Source organism: Mustela lutreola, chromosome 5 (assembly GCF_030435805.1).
Source record: "Mustela lutreola isolate mMusLut2 chromosome 5, mMusLut2.pri, whole genome shotgun sequence".
Classification (NCBI taxonomy): domain Eukaryota; kingdom Metazoa; phylum Chordata; class Mammalia; order Carnivora; family Mustelidae; genus Mustela; species Mustela lutreola.
The window spans coordinates 83,387,190-83,405,915 of NC_081294.1; the positions used below are offsets into that span (position 1 = coordinate 83,387,190).

General features: G+C 41.3%; 1 protein-coding gene across 1 annotated transcript in view; it reads right to left on the reverse strand.

Moving 5' to 3' along the window:
* LARS1 (leucyl-tRNA synthetase 1) overlaps nucleotides 1-6,521 on the reverse strand; it is a 70,272-nt gene extending 63,751 nt beyond the window's left edge. The window contains exon 1 of the mRNA XM_059174952.1: nucleotides 6,353-6,521. Within this exon, the coding sequence (XP_059030935.1) occupies nucleotides 6,353-6,358 (6 nt within the window). The 5' untranslated portion in view covers nucleotides 6,359-6,521. The remainder of the gene's footprint in view (nucleotides 1-6,352) is intronic.
* Nucleotides 6,522-18,726: the final 12,205 nt, after the last annotated feature.

The window sequence follows — 18,726 nt, forward strand, 5'->3', positions numbered from 1 at the left end:
AAAGGACTTCTGGGCAGAAGATTCCACCTACCCCTTACAACAACAGCCTGCCAACTCTAGGGTGGTGGGCTGGCTCAGCCTGTAGGGCATGTGACTCTTGACCATGGGGTCAGAAGTTCAAGCCCTATGTTGGGTATAAAGATGACTTAAAAATAAAATCTTAAAATTATAAATTAAAAAAAAAAAAACAGCCTGTATAACTCCTAACAGCTGACTTAACCTGTAAATAAAGTGCCTAGGTTGCCTATAGAACCCTTTGTCTATAGGTTTCCCATAGAACCGTAGACAAATTCCTGAAACTCTCTAGGCTATAGGGACTCACAAAAATATTTTAATTTATTTTAAAATCAGAAATTAAAAGCGAACTTTAAGGTTGAAGAAACTTTAATACATTTAATATTATTTTTATTATTTCAGATTAATGTTAATATTAATATATTAATAAAACTTTAACATATTTAATATATGTATTTAGAAAATACATATACTATTATAAATATAATATTAACATACTTGCCTTTATACCAACTCAGCCTAGCTCGCGAAGCCTAGTTGTACCTTCTACCCTACAGTCATAAATGACAAGAAATCCTACTCTATCTTTACTAAATTCCTCTTTAACCAACCTGAGTTGGCTTCCACTGCATGCAACCAAATGATTCCTAAGACATTTACCCAGTTGACAGCAAACAGCAATTTCCAGAACTTTCATGGTCACCTCAGCACCAAGTACAATGCCACAGACAAAGAAGTTACAGGACAAATATTTTTTCCTTAAAAATGACCATGTTACCCACTTTAAAGAAGAACATGAAAACAACAGTCTTCTCAAATTTTATTTAGAACTACATGTTTCTGGGGTGCCTGGTGGCTCAGTGGGTTAAAGCCGCTGCCTTCGGCTCAGGTCATGATCTCAGGGTCCTGGGATCAAGCCCCACATTGGGCTCTCTGCTCAGCAGGGAACCTGCTTCCCTCTCTCTCTCTGCCTTCCTCTTTGCCTGCTGGTGATCTCTGTCAAATAAATAAATAAAATCTTAAAAAAAAAAAAGAACTACATGTTTCTTTTCATTGTTTTGAGCACACTAAATACACAAAAACTCTTCTTTGCGGTTTCTGCTTCTCAGAAAAAAAGTTGTTCCTCAAAACATCAAAGCCAATTGTAATGAAATCTGATTTTGGCCCCAGCACCAATTTGTTGTAAAACCTTGGGAAATTCCTTGGGGCACCTGGGTGGCTCAGTGGGTTAAAGCCTATGCCTTCGGCTCAGGTCATGATCCCAGGGTCCTGGGATCGAGCCCCACATCGGGCTCTCTGCTCAACAGGGAGCCTGCTTCCTCCTCTCTCTCTGCCTGCCTCTCTGCCTACTTGTGATCTCTGTCTGTCAAATAAATAAATAAAATCTTTAAAAAAAAAAAAAAAAAAACCTTGGGAAATTCCTTGATCAATCTGAGCCTTACTTTCTTCAGTGGCTATTTAACTAAACAATTGGTTATAATAATTAGTTAAAAGGTTACTTTCCAAGATCAGTTTCTAAACATTGGCACTATTGACAGCTTAAGCTAAATAATTTTTTGTGTTTTTGTCTTGTGCACTGTAAGATTCTTAGAAGCACTCCTGGCTTCTAGCCACTAGATGCCAGCAGCACACCCACCACTTGTGACAATCCAAACAGTCTCCAGACCAAACTTTCTCAGGGGAACAAAATCACCCCCAGTAAAGAATCTCTAAACTAGGTAACAACTCTTTCCTATATTCATAGCATCCTGCAGCTTAAAACTTCAATGAACATTAACTTTTTTTATCTTAACAACAATCCTAAGCAGTGGGCAGACCAACAGCTATCATTTCAAAGATAATAAATCAGAAGCTCTGAGATCGTGGTGTCAGCAATTAATCAAGCTGGACAAAAACTCTCATCTTCTGACTTCTGTTTCTGCTTTCTCCTGGGACTCTGGCCATCTTCTAGCTCCACCACTTACTATCTATTCAATCCTCGATGAATTCATTTAACTCTCTAAACCTCCATTTTTCTACCTATCTATAAAATGAGAATAAAAATTATGCCTACTTTGTAGTGTTAGTATGAGGATTAAAACAGTTAATATGCATGAGAACTTAGCATAGTGCTGGACCAGGATAAATGCACAATGTCAACAAATACCACAAAGAGACATCTGGAGGGCCGCCTGGGTGGCTCAGTGGGTTAAAGCCTCTGCCTTCAGTGCAGGTCATGGTCCCAGGGTCCTGGGATCAAGCCCCACATTGGGCTCTCTACTCAACAGGGAGCCTGCTTCCCTTCCTCTCTCTCTGCCTACCTCTCTGCCTACTTGTGATCTCTGTCTGTCAAATAAATAAATAAAATCTTTTAAGAAAAAGAGAGAGAGACATCTAAACATCATGTGATTTTTATTAGGTATGAAAATGGCATTGGGGGGTGCCTGGGTGGCTCAGTGGGTTAAGCCTCTGCCTTTGGCTCAGGTCATGATCTTGGGGTCCTGGGATCAAGCCCTGCATCGGGCTCTCTGCTCATCAGGGAGCCTGCTTCCTCCTCTCTCTGCCTGCCTCTCTGTGTACGTGTGATCTCTCTCTCTCTGTCAAATAAATAAATAAAATCTTTAAAAAAAAAAAAAGAAGGAAAGAAAGTAAGAAAATGGCATTGGGGTTATGTTTTAAGGAAAGTTTATCATTACATTAAAAAAAACTAAGGGGCGCCTGGGTGGCTCAGTGGGTTAAAGCCTCTGCCTTTGGCTCAGGTCATGATCCCAGGGTCCTGGGATCGAGCCCTCCGTCGGGCTCTCTGCTCAGCGGGGAGCCTGCTTCCCTTCCTCTCTCTCTGCCTGCCTCTCTGCCTACTTGTGATCTCTGTCAAATAAATACATCTTAAAAAAAAAAAAAAAAAAAACCTAACTAAACTATGTATTGATGTAAAAACCTTATACTAAAATATGTCAAACATGTACATATGATGCCTGGAACTCGCCTATAATGAAATCCTGAGGGGTGCAGGGACAGGATACAAGGGAGGGATATAAGAATCAAGATGACCCTGAATTGCCAATTCTTGAAGTTGGGTGATGGGTATATAGAATAGTTAGTACTATTATTATCTCTGTTTTGTTCACTCTTTAAACTTTGCAGATGCAAGTTTAAAAACAGTATTTTTTTTAAGTTGGCTATTATGTTTATTATATCGCAATCCCAGACCCCCCTAGAAGTCTGATATATAATTAGAAGAGTTAAAACTGTCAAAAGTTCTAAAAAATAAATACCATTCTGATATAAAGAAAATTATAGTTTGGTGTTTATATACTCAATTCTAAAATAAAAACTAATATTCTATCCATGCTATCACATGCTCTTTGTCTTACACACTTCAGTATTGGTAAGATTTCCACTGCAAAGAGAAAACTTTCTTTATGGGAGGGATTGCAAAATAAATTTTCCAATTAGCTTACAACTGGGGGTAGCACGATAGCATAATGATTAAGAGAATGAGCTCCAGAATGGGATCAAATGAATTCTAATTCCTCCTCTGAGTAGATTTGATGCCTTATTTTCCACACCAGTAAAACGGGGATAATAACAGCACCTATTTTACAGGGTTGTTTTGTTGAAAAATTATGTAAAACACTAAAGCATGGCACAGAATAAGCAATCAGTACATTTTGTTATTTTTATTATTACTTATTCTTTTGTTTTTTAAGATTTTATTTATTTATTTGACAGAGAGAGATCACAAGTAAGTAGATGGATAGGTAGGCAGAGAGAGAGAGAGGGAAGCAGGCTCCTTGCTGAGCAGAGAGCCCGATGCGGAACTCGATCCCAGTACCCTGAGATCATGACCTGGGCTGAAGGCAACGGCTTAACCCCCTGAGCCACCCAGGTGTCCTACTTATTCTTTCTAAAGGGAGTTCTTATTGGATTCTTCCAATAAAGCAAACTTTAACATCCATCCCGTATCATGACAGTGCAAAACCTGAATATTTTCAGAGCACAAGAAGTGAATGAAGTCGGGGCGCCTGAGTGGCTCAGGAGGTTAGGCCTCTGCCTTCAGCTCGAGTCATGACCTCGGGGTCCTGGGATCGAGCCCCGCATCGGGCTCTTTGTTCAGTGGGGAGCCTACTTCCCCCTCTCTCTGCCTGCCTCTTTGCCTACTTGTGATCACTGTCAAATAAATAAATAAAATTCTTTTAAAAAATCTTTTAAGAAGTGAATAAAGTAAAACAATCATATCTACCAGAAATGTTGCCAGTTTCCATATATAAAACTTGAAGAGTATATTAAAATCTTTCAAACTAAAAAGCCATTCCCATTAACACCAAAAAAAAAGAGAAAAACCTGCAAATTCCACATTAGCTAAGGATATCACCGTCGGGGAGTGGAGCTGGTGGGGAGTCATCAAGCAACACATTACAGAAGAAAAAGCCCTGGACCAGGACTCAGAAGGTACATCTTTTCCTGAAAAGCAGGGTAACAGAGTGACTGAGAAGTGAGTCAATCTCTTTGAGTTCTAATCCACTTTCATCATGCCCTAGTTATGAGAAATTGGACCTGCTCATTAAGCAACCTAAGCCTGGGTTTCTTCATTTGTAAACTGCAAATAAGAATGCCTAACTCAAGTAGATTAGTGTGAAGACTCAATGAGACAATTCCAAAAAAATGCTAAACACAAAGCATGACACATAAGAAATGTTACTTATTGACATTATTGGTCGTAACTCTGCTAGAATTCCAACTCCAATAATTCTTCAAGCCTAACAGGACCTATTGATCATGACCTTTTTTCACTAATCCTTAGTTCCCTCCCACCCCAAATCCTTATTTCCATCCCTTAAATCCATCTATATAATCACTCCTTCACTATTCTCTTTACCATTCTTGTACGGCAAAATTCCAACCCTCCTAGGCACCTGCTCTTTTCCTTCAAGCAGGCAGCTGAAAGAGACAGGAGATAAGAATTCAACAATGCTGACTGGCCTCAATTTAAATTCATGTCCACTAATGTCAAGTGTGCCCAGCAATACTACTTTCTGAAATCAACTTACTAACTCCTTCTAGACTAATGCTTCTCAAACGTTAATGTGTATACTGTCCAATACAGTAGCCACTAGTCACATGTAACTTTTTAATTTTAAAGTTATATTAAAATTCAGTCCTTCCGTTGCACCAGCCACATTTCAAGTGCTCAAGAACCATGTGGCTAGTGGCTACCAAATTAGTGCAGATACAGAACTTTTCATCACAGGAAGTTCTACTGACAGCAATGTCCCAAACAAACCTTTCTCTCAAGCCTCCAACATTTCATCTCCCATCCTTACTTGGAGCCGGTAATCTTGCCTCCTAATTCAATGAGAAAACAGAGGCGAACAGAAAATTTTCAGTCTTCCTCATCACATCTGCTTAACCACATGCATGTGTCCCCATATAATCTGTCTTCTTTCCTGTTACACCGATGAGTGTAGTCCTGCTTAACCCCTCCACTGATGCATCTGATCTCAACCCCTCTACTCTATTCTGGAACAGCACATCAATTTTTCCTTTCTACAGGGTAATTCCCATAAACATACAAGCATTGTGTAATTTCTTCCACCTTTAAAAAAGGGGGGGGGGTCCCCTTTTGACCTTCACCTATTACCCCACTCCTCTGCTCTCCTTTATAAAATTCCTCAAGAGTTGTCCATATTCCGGGAACCTAGGTGGCTCAGTCCGTTAGCTTTTCACTCATACTGTTGCTTCTGCCTGCAAATCTTTTCCTCCATATAGCTGCCTGGCTTGCTCCCTTACCTCCTTTTTGCCATGCAAAGGCTTTTTGAAAGGCTTTCTTGATCCCCTTTTAAAACTACAACCCTACCCCACCTCACACTCAATGGTCTCCCCCTTCCTGTTGTTGTTTTTTTTTTTTTTTTTCCCCTATAGCACTTACGGGCACCTGACATATTTTACAGTGTATTTTAGTACGTAACTCTCACACACACATGAAAACACCATGAATGTAGAGATCCGTGACTCTTTTACAGGGAAGCGCTCAGTAATTTTTTGTTAAAAGGAGGAACAAGGTTACCTACTCCTCTCTCTCCAAATAGGTTTTAGACACTTCGGTGAAATCAACACAGAAAATTAAGTAGGATGTAAAGTTGAAGACATCAGTTCCTGGCTCAACAGCTAGGAAGAAAAGGCACATGCGCACAACAACCACATCGGTAGCGTGGGGTCAAGGCATTCCCGTTCTTCAGAGGATTTTTCCCTTCAGAACAACGGCTACCACATGGAGCCCCTAGCTTCTGGAAAAAGCCGACAGCTCAGCCGGGTTCCACCGCCGGGCTGAGCCGACTCTCTTCCCGCCAGAACTCACCGCCATGGCACCGCCCAGCCAACTCTGCAAGCCCACGACAGTGACCTCGGTGATCCTGTCAAAGCAGAGATTACCACCTTTCCCTTCCGTTTGGGGGGCAGAAAGGCCTCCCACGACACTGAAGCACACACTTAACACCTGATGAGGCAATCGCCCACTCACTGAGAACTACTGCGTCGTGCATCTCGGAGGCCGCCGGGAATTGTAGTTTCCAGACCACTAGACCCCAAGTCCAGCAGACATCTATTGACTACAATTCCCAGAGAGCAACAGGCTACCGGAAATTGACGTAATCGACCACGCTGTGGTGACACACAGGTAGTGATGTCACTGGCATGTTGAACTACAAAGTCCATGAGGCTGTTCGGGATTGCAGGCTGCGGAGCGCGCGCCCTGGCTAAGGTTGAGTTCCCCGACCTTCAACCTTTTCACCTGCGGCGCTAGGTTGGATGTCTGTCCGGATGCCAGGATGCAAGGTTTATTAGTCTTCGGTGACTGAGATGCTAATTATGGCTTGCCACTGTGCACAGATATTTACTACTCTCGGTGGCATTCAAAGGCCCGGAATCCAGACATTTTATAACCATTTATTAACAATCTCTGTTTTTAAGCGCGGAAGCTTGAAACCTACCGAGTTCCAGTGCCAAGCTTACACTATTCAACTGTACTAGCATCTAAGACTGAGGGGTCCAATACGATATTCACGAGTTACATGTGGTTATTCATGTTTAAATTAAAATCCAGTAAAATTTAAAACTGAGTTCTTTAATCGCACTAGCCACTTTTTAAGGGCTGGATAGTCCGTGTGGCTAGTAGTTAGGGTATCATCGGACAGCGCAGATGTAGAACATTTCCACCATAGGAAGAGGAATTGACAAGCAATGATCCAAAGTTTTTACTTTCTGAGGTCAGATTAGGTACTCTCACGTGCATTTATTTATTAATTCAATAAACATTTATAAAACATTTACAAGCCGTTACCAGGGGCAGGTGCAGCAACAAGCGCAGAAGTGTGTCTTCCTAAAGGACTAATGGAAAGAAAAAAAAATTTTAAATAAAAACTTTAATAAATTTAATTACTTTAAAATTATATATGTATATGTATATTTATATTTTTCAACAACTAATTATGAGACAAAAGTTTAATAATAGCTTAATGCCTGGGACATGGTATGGACTTGATAAAATTTGTTGCATGAGGGGCACTTGGGTGGCTCAGTCCATTAAGTGTCTGCCTTTGGCTCAGGTCATGATGTTAGGGTCCTGAGACTGAGTACCCTATAGGGCTCCAAACTCAGCAGGGAGTCTTCTTCTCCCTCTCTCTCTCTGCCTCTCCCCCCTGCTCTGCATGTGCGTTCTTTCTCTCTCTAAAATAAATAAATAAAATCTTTCAAAAAAGTAAATAAAATTTTTTGCATGAAAGGATGTGAACAAGGAAACAGGCTATGGAGAAACTACCAATAACTCTTTTGCCTCTGAGCTCTTACACTCACACGTACTCTCCATCACTTTTTTCCATCATATCTTCTTACTTTAGCTACTAACAATTTAGACATATACTTCCTGACAGCCCAAGTCTGGGTTAAATGTCCTCCCCTCCTAAATGTTCCCTGAAGCACACACTTCCTGCCTTCCCTTGGGAAGTTTCTTCACTGAATTTTTTTTAAAAACAAGTATTTATTTGAGAGACAGAGAGAGAGCACATGCACCTTCGCAGGGGGAAGAAGAGGGGTGCAAAGGAAGAGGGAGAAAGAGAATCTGAAGCACCCTGCTGAGCTTGGGGCTGAGGCAGGGCTTGATCTCACCACCCTGAGTTCCTGACCTAAGCAAAAATCAAGAGTTGGACACTCAACCGACTGAGCCACCGAAGCATCCCTCATTGAATTTTAACTGCGTGTTTATTTTTTTTAAGATTTTTATTTATTTGAAAGAGAGAGATCACGAGTAGAGAGAGAGAGAGAAAGAGAGAGAGGAGGAAGCAGGCCCCCTGCCTAGTAGAGAGCCCAATGCGGGACTTGATCCCAGGACCCTGAGATCATGACCTGAGCTGAAGGCAGAGGATTAACCCACTGAGCCACCCAGGCAGCCCTTAACTGCGTGTTTATTTATCACTAGACTGGAAGCTATATGACAGCAGGCTACCTAGCAGGGTCTGGCACATAGTAGGGGCCTTATGAACATTTATTGAATGAATAAAAGAATCCTCATCCTCCACAACTCCCATAACATGGTTATATTTCCTGTTCCAATTCTGCCTTTACCAGTACTGTCATCTTTGATTCATCAGCTTTCAATTCACACTGGTAATTGAAATTATTAATATAACAGATATTCATTGGTTACCTCCTGTGAACCTGACGTAGAGCTAGGATACAGTAGGGAACAAGACAGACATGGTTCCTGTCCTTATGGAGCCTACAGGCTAAAGGGCATGAGACGTCAAAGAAAATAAACAGGCATTACACGATTAAAAACTATGAAAAATCTATCCCTTATTTAAATGTCCCATCCCCATGGGGAACCTGGGTGGCTCAGTGGGTTAAGCCTCTGCCTTCAGCTCAGGTTATGATCTCAGGGTCCTAGGATCGAGTCCTGCATCGGGTTCTCTGCTTGGCAGGGAGCCTGCTTCCTCCTCTCTCTCTCTCTGCTTGCCTTTCTGCCTACTTGTGATCTCTCTCTGTCAAATAAATAAATAAATAATCTTAAAAAAAAAATAAATGCCCCATCTCCTATCCCCTAATAACCCATTTCCTATGTAAATGAATAATATTCTTTTTTTTTTTTTAAAGGGTCATTTGGATTCCATTCATTCAACAAAAATGTAGCTTCTACTATGTACAAGGCACTATGCTAGGGGCTAGAGATGCACTACTTTTTTTAAAGTTTATTAAGTAATCTCTACACCCAGCATGGGGCTTGAACCCACTATCCTGAGATTAGGAGTCGCTTGCTTCTCCAACTGCACCAGCCAGACACCCCTGGAAAGACAACACTTGAACAAGACAGGTGCAGTCACCTTCTTCACAGCGATTGCAGTCTAGCGGAACAGTCAAACATTGAAGCAAACGGAGAGATGCAGGCCCATGGAAGTGTTTTAAGCAAGGAAGGGACATGATCCCGTGTATTATAGAGTTCATTCTGAAGAAGGATTGAAAGAAAGCAAAAGTGGAAGAAGGAGGCTTCTGCAATTGTCCAGCTAAGAGGTGAAAACATTTTAGATTATGGTGATGGCAGTCAAAGTAGAGAAAGGTAAATAGATTCAAGATATTTAGAGAAAGAATTTATTACACCTTAGTAATACAGCTTTTTAATTGAGAACTGTCAATTCTTTGCTATGCCATATGGAATACCCTTTCTAAAGAGGTTTTTTTTTTTTTAAGATTTTATTTATTTATTTGACAGAGAGAAATCACAAGTAGATGGAGAGGCAGGCAGAGAGAGAGAGAGAGGGAAGCAGGCTCCCTGCTGAGCAGAGAGCCTGATGCGGGACTCGATCCCAGGACCCTGAGATCATGACCTGAGCCGAAGGCAGCGGCTTAACCCACTGAGCCACCCAGGTGCCCTGGAATACCCTTTCTAGATAAATAAACTTAGAAAGGTAGCATAGTGGGAAAGAATTCAGGCTCTGAATCAGACCAGGTTCATCATTTTATTAGCTGGGTGACCTCAGGTGATTCAATTAACCACTTTGTTAAACAAGGGTCATAAAAATAAGTACCTCATAGGATCACTATGAGGATTAAAAAAATAATATGTATATAATATGTATACATATAATAATATGTAAATAAACCATATATACATATATATGTATACACCTGGCATATAGTAAGAACTTTAAGATGTCAGCTATTTTATTATTATTTTAGGAAAATTGGTCTATACACATTAGTCTGATTAAAAACAGAAAAGCTGGGGCGCCTGGGTGGCTCAGTGGTTTAAGCCGCTGCCTTCGGCTCAGGTCATGATCTCAGGGTCCTGGGATCGGGCTCTCTGCTCGGCAGAGAGCCTGCTTCCCTCTCTCTCTGCCTGCCTCTCCATCTACTTGTGATTTCTTTCTGCCAAATAAATAAATAAAATCTTAAAAAAAAAAAAACAGAAAAGCTTACTTGTTCTCTATATTAATCTCTTCCCTAACCTAACTGAGCTACTTATCACTATAGAGTTGTATGATACACCTTCTCCAACTGTCAGACCAATCTTCTCATTATTCAAAACTCCACAACAGAATTCGCTTCCTCTTGCTTTTCTTTTAGATTTCTTTTTTGTCCAAACTCACCCCACCAGTCACTCTAGTAAATTCAACTGAATCACCACATCTTAATTTAGATCCATAAAACTATAATTACCTTTAGCTTGTCTCTGAGTCTCTTTGTGTTTGTTTTTCATGCATATTTACCTGACTTCCCTATCTTGAGATTACAGAGTCAGAGGAAGGAATTGTGGGCACTTCTTTTTTTTTTTTTTTTTTAATTTATTTGACAGAGAGTGAGAGAGAACACAAGCAGGCAGATCAGCAGGCAGAGGGAGAGGGAGAAGTGGGCACCCCGCCAAGCAAGGAGTCCGACATGGGGTTTGATCCCAGGACCTTGGGATCATGACCCGAGCCAAAGGCAGTCGCCTGACCAACTGAGCCACCCAGGCACCCCTGGGCACTTCTTTTAATACTTCTACGGGAGTGCAGCATTCAATGAATACGGTTACTTCCCTAGCCTATTAGACACCTTTTAATTTTAAAATGATTTTTCAAACTTTTTTTTTTTGGTTTAAAAATGGTTTTCAAGGGGCGCCTGGGTGGCTCAGAGGGTTAAGCCTCTGCCTTCGGCTCAGGTCATGATCTCAGGGTCCTGGGATCGAGCCCCGCATCAGGCTATCTGCTCGGCAGGGAGCCTGCTTCCCCTCCCTCTCCGCCTGCCTCTCTGCCTACTTGTGATCTCACTCTCTCTGTCAAATAAATAAATAAAAATCTTTACCAAAAAAAAAAAAAAAAGCTTTTCAAAAAAAAAGCTTTTTTTAACCTCTATACTAGTATTCTATCTTAATTTTTATACTTTCTGAATGGTAAATGGACTTTTTTTTTTGGTAATGATAAAAGCAATGAGTATGAAGAGAAGAATGAAAAATCTGTCTAGGACTTCTGGGATTAGCTAATCCTGGAGTTGCTCTGTGTGCAGCCTTTGACAGTGAATGGGCAGCAGAAGAAGAGTGTGTGGTGGTTGTGGTCAAAGGCTTTGGAGTAAGATGCCTGGGTCTAAATTGAGGCTCTGTCTCATGCTAGCTCTCTGCTCCTTCAACCGTGGGACTCTGGAACCTCATGTGTAAAATGTGAATAATGATAATACCTACCTCTTGAGGTGGCTGTGAGAATAAAATGAGCTACCAAGCAAACTGATTAGTCCAGTGCCTGGTTCATAGCAAGTGAATGTTCAAGGATTTTAAGCTAAAGAGAAGGAAGGAAGGAAGAAAGAGAAGTGGAGAATACTGGAAGCCAGTTTGATCAGTGCTGGGTCTGAATGTTTGTTTCAAACTTTATATGTTGAAATCCCAATGCCCAGTCTGAAGGTATTAAGAGGTAGAGCCTTTGGGAAGTGCTTAGTTTGGGAGGATGGAGTCCTTATGAATGGAATTAGTGCTCTTATAAAAGATAATCCAGGGGCGCCTGGGTAGCTCTGTTGCTTGAGCATCCGACTCATGGTTTCAGCTCAGGTCATGGTCTCAGGGTCTTAGGATCAAGCCCCACATCAGGCTCCAAGCTCGTCATGGGATCTGTTTGAGATTTCTTCTCCCTCTTTCTCTGCCCCTCTCTCCACTCTCTGTCTAAAAGAAATAAATAAAATCTTTAAAAAAAAAAAAAAAAAGAAGAACCTGAACAAAATAAAACAAACAAAAAGAGAGCCCACAAGCTCAACACCTACTTCCACTTTGTGAGTAAACAAACAAAAATGTAGGACCCAGAAGAGGGCATTTACCAGACATGCTGGCACCCTGATCTCACGCCTAGTTTCTGAAACTATGAGAAATAAACTTCTATTGTTTATAAGACACCCAGCCTGTGGTATTTTGTTATAGCAGCTCAAAAGGAAATAATAAAGGGAAATTCTAAATCTGACTGACATGAGCTAAGAACAAGTAGCCGTGTTAATTAGGGAGACTTAGATATTAAGACAAATGTACCCGAATTAGAGAAGTTGCACTTCATAGGTACTAAAATTTTTAGAAACTTCTGTTGCCTAGATTTCTCCTGAAGTGGTGATACCTGTAATTCTCAGGAATTAGCAATCACTCACTCATGCTATACCACTCCAGACTCCGGAACCACAAGCTTCAGCCTGCCATCTTGTCAACATTCCACAAAGCATTGCCAGCTGTGTCATGGGCTCGTATGGGAAACGTGACACCTGAGTCATCAAAACACTGCTTGTTGTTCCTAAATAGCCTACCTACTCAAATTGTCACCACCATTACCATCATCATTGTGGAGCAGTCCTAGGGCTCCTTAAGGAATGAAAGGAAGGAAGGAGGAAAGGAAGAAAGAAAAGGAGAAGAAAAAGCAAAGGAACAGCTAAATACAAACAATTATTAATTAATGAGATTCCAATTTTGAGGACCACATATATTTATTTGTATATATATATATATATATATACTTTTTTTGAGGAGAGCAAGAGAGCACATGAGTGAGTTGGGGGTGAGGGGCAGATGGAGACAGAGGGAGAGAATCTCAAGCAGACTCTATCCCCATCAGTAGCCTGATGCAGGGCATCATCTCAGGAATAGGAGATCATGACCCAAGTGGAAATCAAGAGTCAGATGGTTAGCCGACTAAGCCACCCAGGTGCCCATGAAGGACTATGTTTTGAAAATTTGTTTTGCACATTTATGACATTTAAGATCCCTATTTTTACAGTACCAATGAAATGGGACTGCTCTGAACTATGTAAATTGGGGGCACAACCATAGGCCTGCTTTTTTATTTTTTTTGTCAAGCTCTCAACATCTTAGTGGCCAGAAGTCAGTATCTTTTTCTAGACATTCTTCCATATAGCATCTGAGAATGCAGGCTCTAGTGTTAGATTGCCTGGCTTTGAATCATGAACCCCTTCCATCACCTCTGTTCTAAACTTGTTGTGTGACCCTGGGCCAATCACTTGGACCCCTTTAGGATAGTACTTATTTGGTAATATTGCTGTAATGTTGTATTAGTCATTTATTAATATTTACTGAGGATTGGGACACCTGGCTGGCTCAGTTGGTTAGGCATCTGCCTTTGGGTCAGGTCATGATCCCACGGTCCTAAGATAGAGTCCCACATTGGGTCCTTGCTCAGCAGGGAGCCTGCTTCTTCCTCTGCCTGCTGCTCCCCACACTTGTGCATGCTCTCTTTCCAACAAATACATTTTGAAAATCTTTAAACAAGGGGCGCCTGGGTGGCTCAGTGGGTTAAAGCCTCTGCTTTCAGCTCAGGTCAAGAGCCCAGGGTCCTGGGATCCCCTGGGATTGAGCCCCAAATTGGGCTCTCTGCTCAGTGGGGAGCCTGCTTCCCTTCCTGCTTCTCTGCCTACTTGTGGTCTCTGTCTGTCAAATAAATAAATAAAATCTTTTAAAAATTTTAAAAATATTTACTGAGCATTTATTACCTATCAGGTTTGTTTTCAGTGCTAAGGAAAAAGGAGGACAAAATTCTTGACTTAATGAAAATTTATATTTTAGTTAGGATGAGGTAGAGAAAATAAATAAATGAAAAATTTCAGACTATGAAAAATGCTCCAAGGAAGATAAAACAGAATTATGTGATAGAAAATAACCAGAGGAAGGAAGTGAGGTGTTACTTTAGATGGGAAGGTCTGGTTAGGCCTTCCTAAGGAGGTGGATTTGAGCTGACAAGAAAAAGTTAACCACGCAAATATGTATGGAAAAGAGTTCCAGGCAAAAGGACCAGAAATGCCTGAGGTGGGAAGGACCCTGAAATGGTTGAGAAACCAAAGATGCTTTGTCCTCACTCCTCTCTCCCCAAACATCCAGGATCCCCTCCTCACATTCAAATGATGATTTCTTCTTAATTCACTGAAAACACAGAAGCTATCAGTAAAGAACATCCATGAGTTACATTTCCTACCTCCATCAACAGGTGTTCTTTTCTTGACATATTATGAACAATCAGAGCGCCAATTAAGACCTACCGAACACTTGTACACTAAGTCCTGCTCTTTTTTCCTACTAAGAGATTTTATTGTTGCAGTTGCTCACCTCACCTCTCACATCATCAGATTTTCTTTCTTCATTACATCATACTCATCTGAATCCATACATATCATCTTACCTAATGCAAGCAAGCAGACAAAGAAGTGAAAGAAAAACAGAACAAAATGCAAGCTAACCCTATCTTCTCTATCTCACAATGCCATCGAGTACCACCATTGTTCCACTCCCCTTTACAATAAAACCCTTCATGAGAACTGTCTTACTATCTCTAATTCCTTTCCTGAACTTGTTCCAGTCAAGTGTTCATTTCCTCCACTCTATGGAACTATCCAGGTCATCTGTGATTTCCACGCTGCCAAATTCAGTGGTCAATTCCTTATCATCATTTTCCTTGATCCAAGAACTATATGTATGACACTGTTGAAAATTCCATCTTTTCTGAGACATATTTCTTTTCTCTCTGTTCTGCTGTCTCATGGCCATGCCTTCTCAGTTGACTTTCTAAATAGGGGGAAGCCCTAATGACCTTTCTAGATATAGTCACTTCCTAGACGATCTTATCCAGGCCTATGGTTTTAAACAAAATATACATGCTGATGAATCCTCAATCTTTAACACCAGACCCAATCTTTCTTATGAACTCCAGACTCACAGATCAAACTGTCTACTTGACATCCCCACTTGGATTTTTATATTTTTTATCAATTATGCCTAACAAGCTACCCCCAAACTTAGTGGCCTCAAACAATAACCATTTATTATCCCTCACAATTTCTGTGGGTTAGGTGTGTGGGAGCAACTTGACCAGGTGGTTCTAGCCAGTGGGGTCTTGAGATTACAGACAAATGTTGGCCAAGGTTATAGTCATCCAAAGGTTTGACTGGGGCTGGAAGCTCTGCTTTTTTTTTTTTTTTTTTTTTTTTTTTTTAAAGATTTTACTTATTCACTTTGACAGACAGAGAGAGATCACAAGTAGGCAGAGAGGCAGGTAAAGAGAGAGGGAAGAAGGCTCCCTGAGCAGAGAGCCCCATGCAGGGCTCAATCCCAGGATCCTGAAATCATGACTTGAGCCAAAGGCAGATGCTCAACCCACTTAGCCACCCAGGCACCCCAAGGAAGATCTACTTTTAACATGGCTTACTCACAAGGCTAGAAAGTTAGTTGTGGCTATTGGTAAAGAGGTTTCAGCTCCTCAAATTGGGGCTTGTTCACAGGGTTGATTGTCATGCAACATGGCAACTTACTTTCCCTAGAACCAGAGATCCCTGTAGAAGCTACAGTGCTTTTTATAAGCTAAACTTGGAAGTCAATTGTTGTTCCTTCTAGAGCATTCTGTTGCTTGCAAAGGTAAACCCTGATCCAATATGAGAGAAAATACACGTGGGTGTGAATACTAGAAGGTGAGCATCATTGGGGGCCACCTTGGAGGCTGGCTACCACAATGTATAACGTCTAAGAAAATATGTACTGTCTAATTTATGTCCAATACTGAATGTATGATCTACCAACCATTCTTGAAATCTGCTTCCCACTTGTTTTCCCCACTTCAGGCCAGTTACTCAAGTCAAACCCCTTGGTATCATCCTTGATTCCTCTTTGTGTTTTATACCAACAACTAGACTCTCAGTAAGACTCATTGATTCTACCTTCAAAATATATCCAGAATCCAACTTCTTACCATCTCTTTCACCGCTATTCTAGGCCAAACCACCATCAACCTATGCTTGAATTATTACTTCCTAACTGGTTTCCCTACCTCCACTTTTATCCCTTCCAGCCTAATTACCACAAAGGAGCCATTTCAATCCTACTTTTAAAAATTAAAAACTAGAACAGATAATTTTATTCATTTGCTTAAAACCTTCAGTGTCTTCTGGTCTCACTCAGGGTAAGAACCTGAAGTCCTTACCATGACCAACAGAGTCCTCTGTGACTTGGCCTCTAATGACTTCTGTACCATTACTTTCCTCCTGGCTCACTCCACTCCAACCCCATTGCTCCCCACTTTCCTGAAATGTGCCGAACTAGTACCTGCCTCAAGTCTTTGCACGTCCCTGGAAAGCTCTTTTCCCAGATACCCATGTGACTAAAACCTTTACTGCTTCTTGACCACTGCTCGGAGAGTGCTTTAAAGTTCCCCATCGTGCTCTATCCCCACACTTAATTTTTTTTCTTTATAGAATATATCCCACCTGACATGATAGCTGTTCATTTGGCATCATTCTCCTCCTGCTAAAATAGATCTCCAAGAGAATACCTATTTTCTTCACTGCTAGAACCCCACGGACTCTATCGGTGCTTTGCATATTAGAGGTTTTCAGTAAGTGTTTCTTTTTAAGTAGGCTTCACACCCAAAGGGGCTTGAACTCATTATCCTGAGATCAAGAGTTGCATGATCTATCAACTGAGCTAGCTAGGTGGCCCCGGTATTTCTTGAAAGAAAGGCTGGGATGCCTGGCTGGCTCAGCTGGGAAAAGCATATAACTCTTGATCTTGACATTGTGAGTTTGAGCCTCATGATTGGTGTAAAGATAACTAAAAAATAAATAAATATACTAAAAGAAAAAAAGAAAAGAAAGGCTAAGCGCAGGAACCGAGGGACACCTAGGTGAATCAGTTGGTTAAGCATCTGTCTTTGGCTCAGGTCATGGCCCCAAGATCCTGGGATCAAGCCCCACATTAGGCTCCCTGCTCAGCAGGGAATCTGCTTCTCCCTTTCCCTCTTGCTGCTCCCCCTGCATGTTCTCTCTCTCTCTCTCATAAATAAATAAAATCTTTAACATAAACAAACAAACAAATAAGTAAATGTAGGAACTGAGGGCATATTGGTGGCTCAGTTGGTTAAACATGGGACTCTTGATTTTGGCTCGGGTCATGACTTCAGGTTCATGAGATCAAGTCCCGTGTAAGGTTCTGCATTAGGCATGGAGCCTGCTTGAAATTTTTTTCTCTCCCTCTCACTCTGCCCTTCCCCCCTCAAATAAATAAATAAATAAATATAGGAACTGGAAGAAACTAACCCATGAAACATTACCTGGTAGAGTGCCCAGCACAAAAGTATGAGGTATTATTATTTGATGTTTCCAAATCCCAAGGGGCTTATCTGATTTTTTTTTTTTAAGATTTTATTTATTTATTTGACACAGAAAAAGAGACAGTGAGAGAGCGAACACAGCAGGGGGATTGGGAGAGGGAGAAGCAGGCTTCCCACCCAGCGGGGAGCCCGATGTGGGGCTCAATCCCAGGACCTTAGGATCAACACCTGAGCCGAAGGCAGATGCTTAATGAAGAAGATACCCATGCGTCCCCCTAAGGGGCCATTTATATTAGCCATTCCTACAGTTACAGAGTGGGACAGAACAGCCTAAGTGTCTGCCTTAGGCTCAGGTCATGATCCCAGGGTGCTGGGATCAAGCAGCACTGAGCCCTGCATCCGGCTCCCTGCTCAGCAAGAAGCCTGCTTCTCCCTCTCCCATTCCCCCTGCTTCTGTTCCCTCTCTTTCTGTCTCTCTCTGTCAAATAAATACATAAAATCTTAAAAACAAACAAACAAACAAACAGGGACGTCTGGGTGGCTCAGTTGGTTAAGTGTCTGCCTTCAGCTCGGATCATGATCCCGGGGTCCTGGAATCCAGTCCTTCATGGGGCTTCTTGCTCAGCAGGGAGCCTGCTTCTCTCTCTGCCTCTGCAGCCGCTCTGCCTGCTTGTGTTCTCTCTCTGATAAATAAATAAAACCTTTAAAAAAGAAAACAAAAACAAACCAAAAACAAACAAACCCTTAAACATATTTCTCTGAAGAAAACAAATCTATATTTCCATAATGAAGAGAGACCATTCAAATCATCTCGCTATATATCTGCTAACTCACCTTGCCTTTGCATAGCCAAGATTCAAGTGACATTTATTTATTTATAAATAAAAGTAAGTTCTACATTCAATGTGGGACTTGAACTCATGACCCCCAAATCAGGAGTTTCATGCTCCCCTGACTGAGTCAGCCGGTGCCCCGAAGTGACTCTTCTCTGAGTCAGATGAGCTGCTACTTGTGACCCAGACTCAGCCGAGACTGATATTTTGATGGATGTGTGTTTAATTAGGTGATCATCTATAAACGTAGAGGCATGAGAGGGTCTGTTTGTAACTATGAAATTCCTGGTTTGAAATTCTACCAA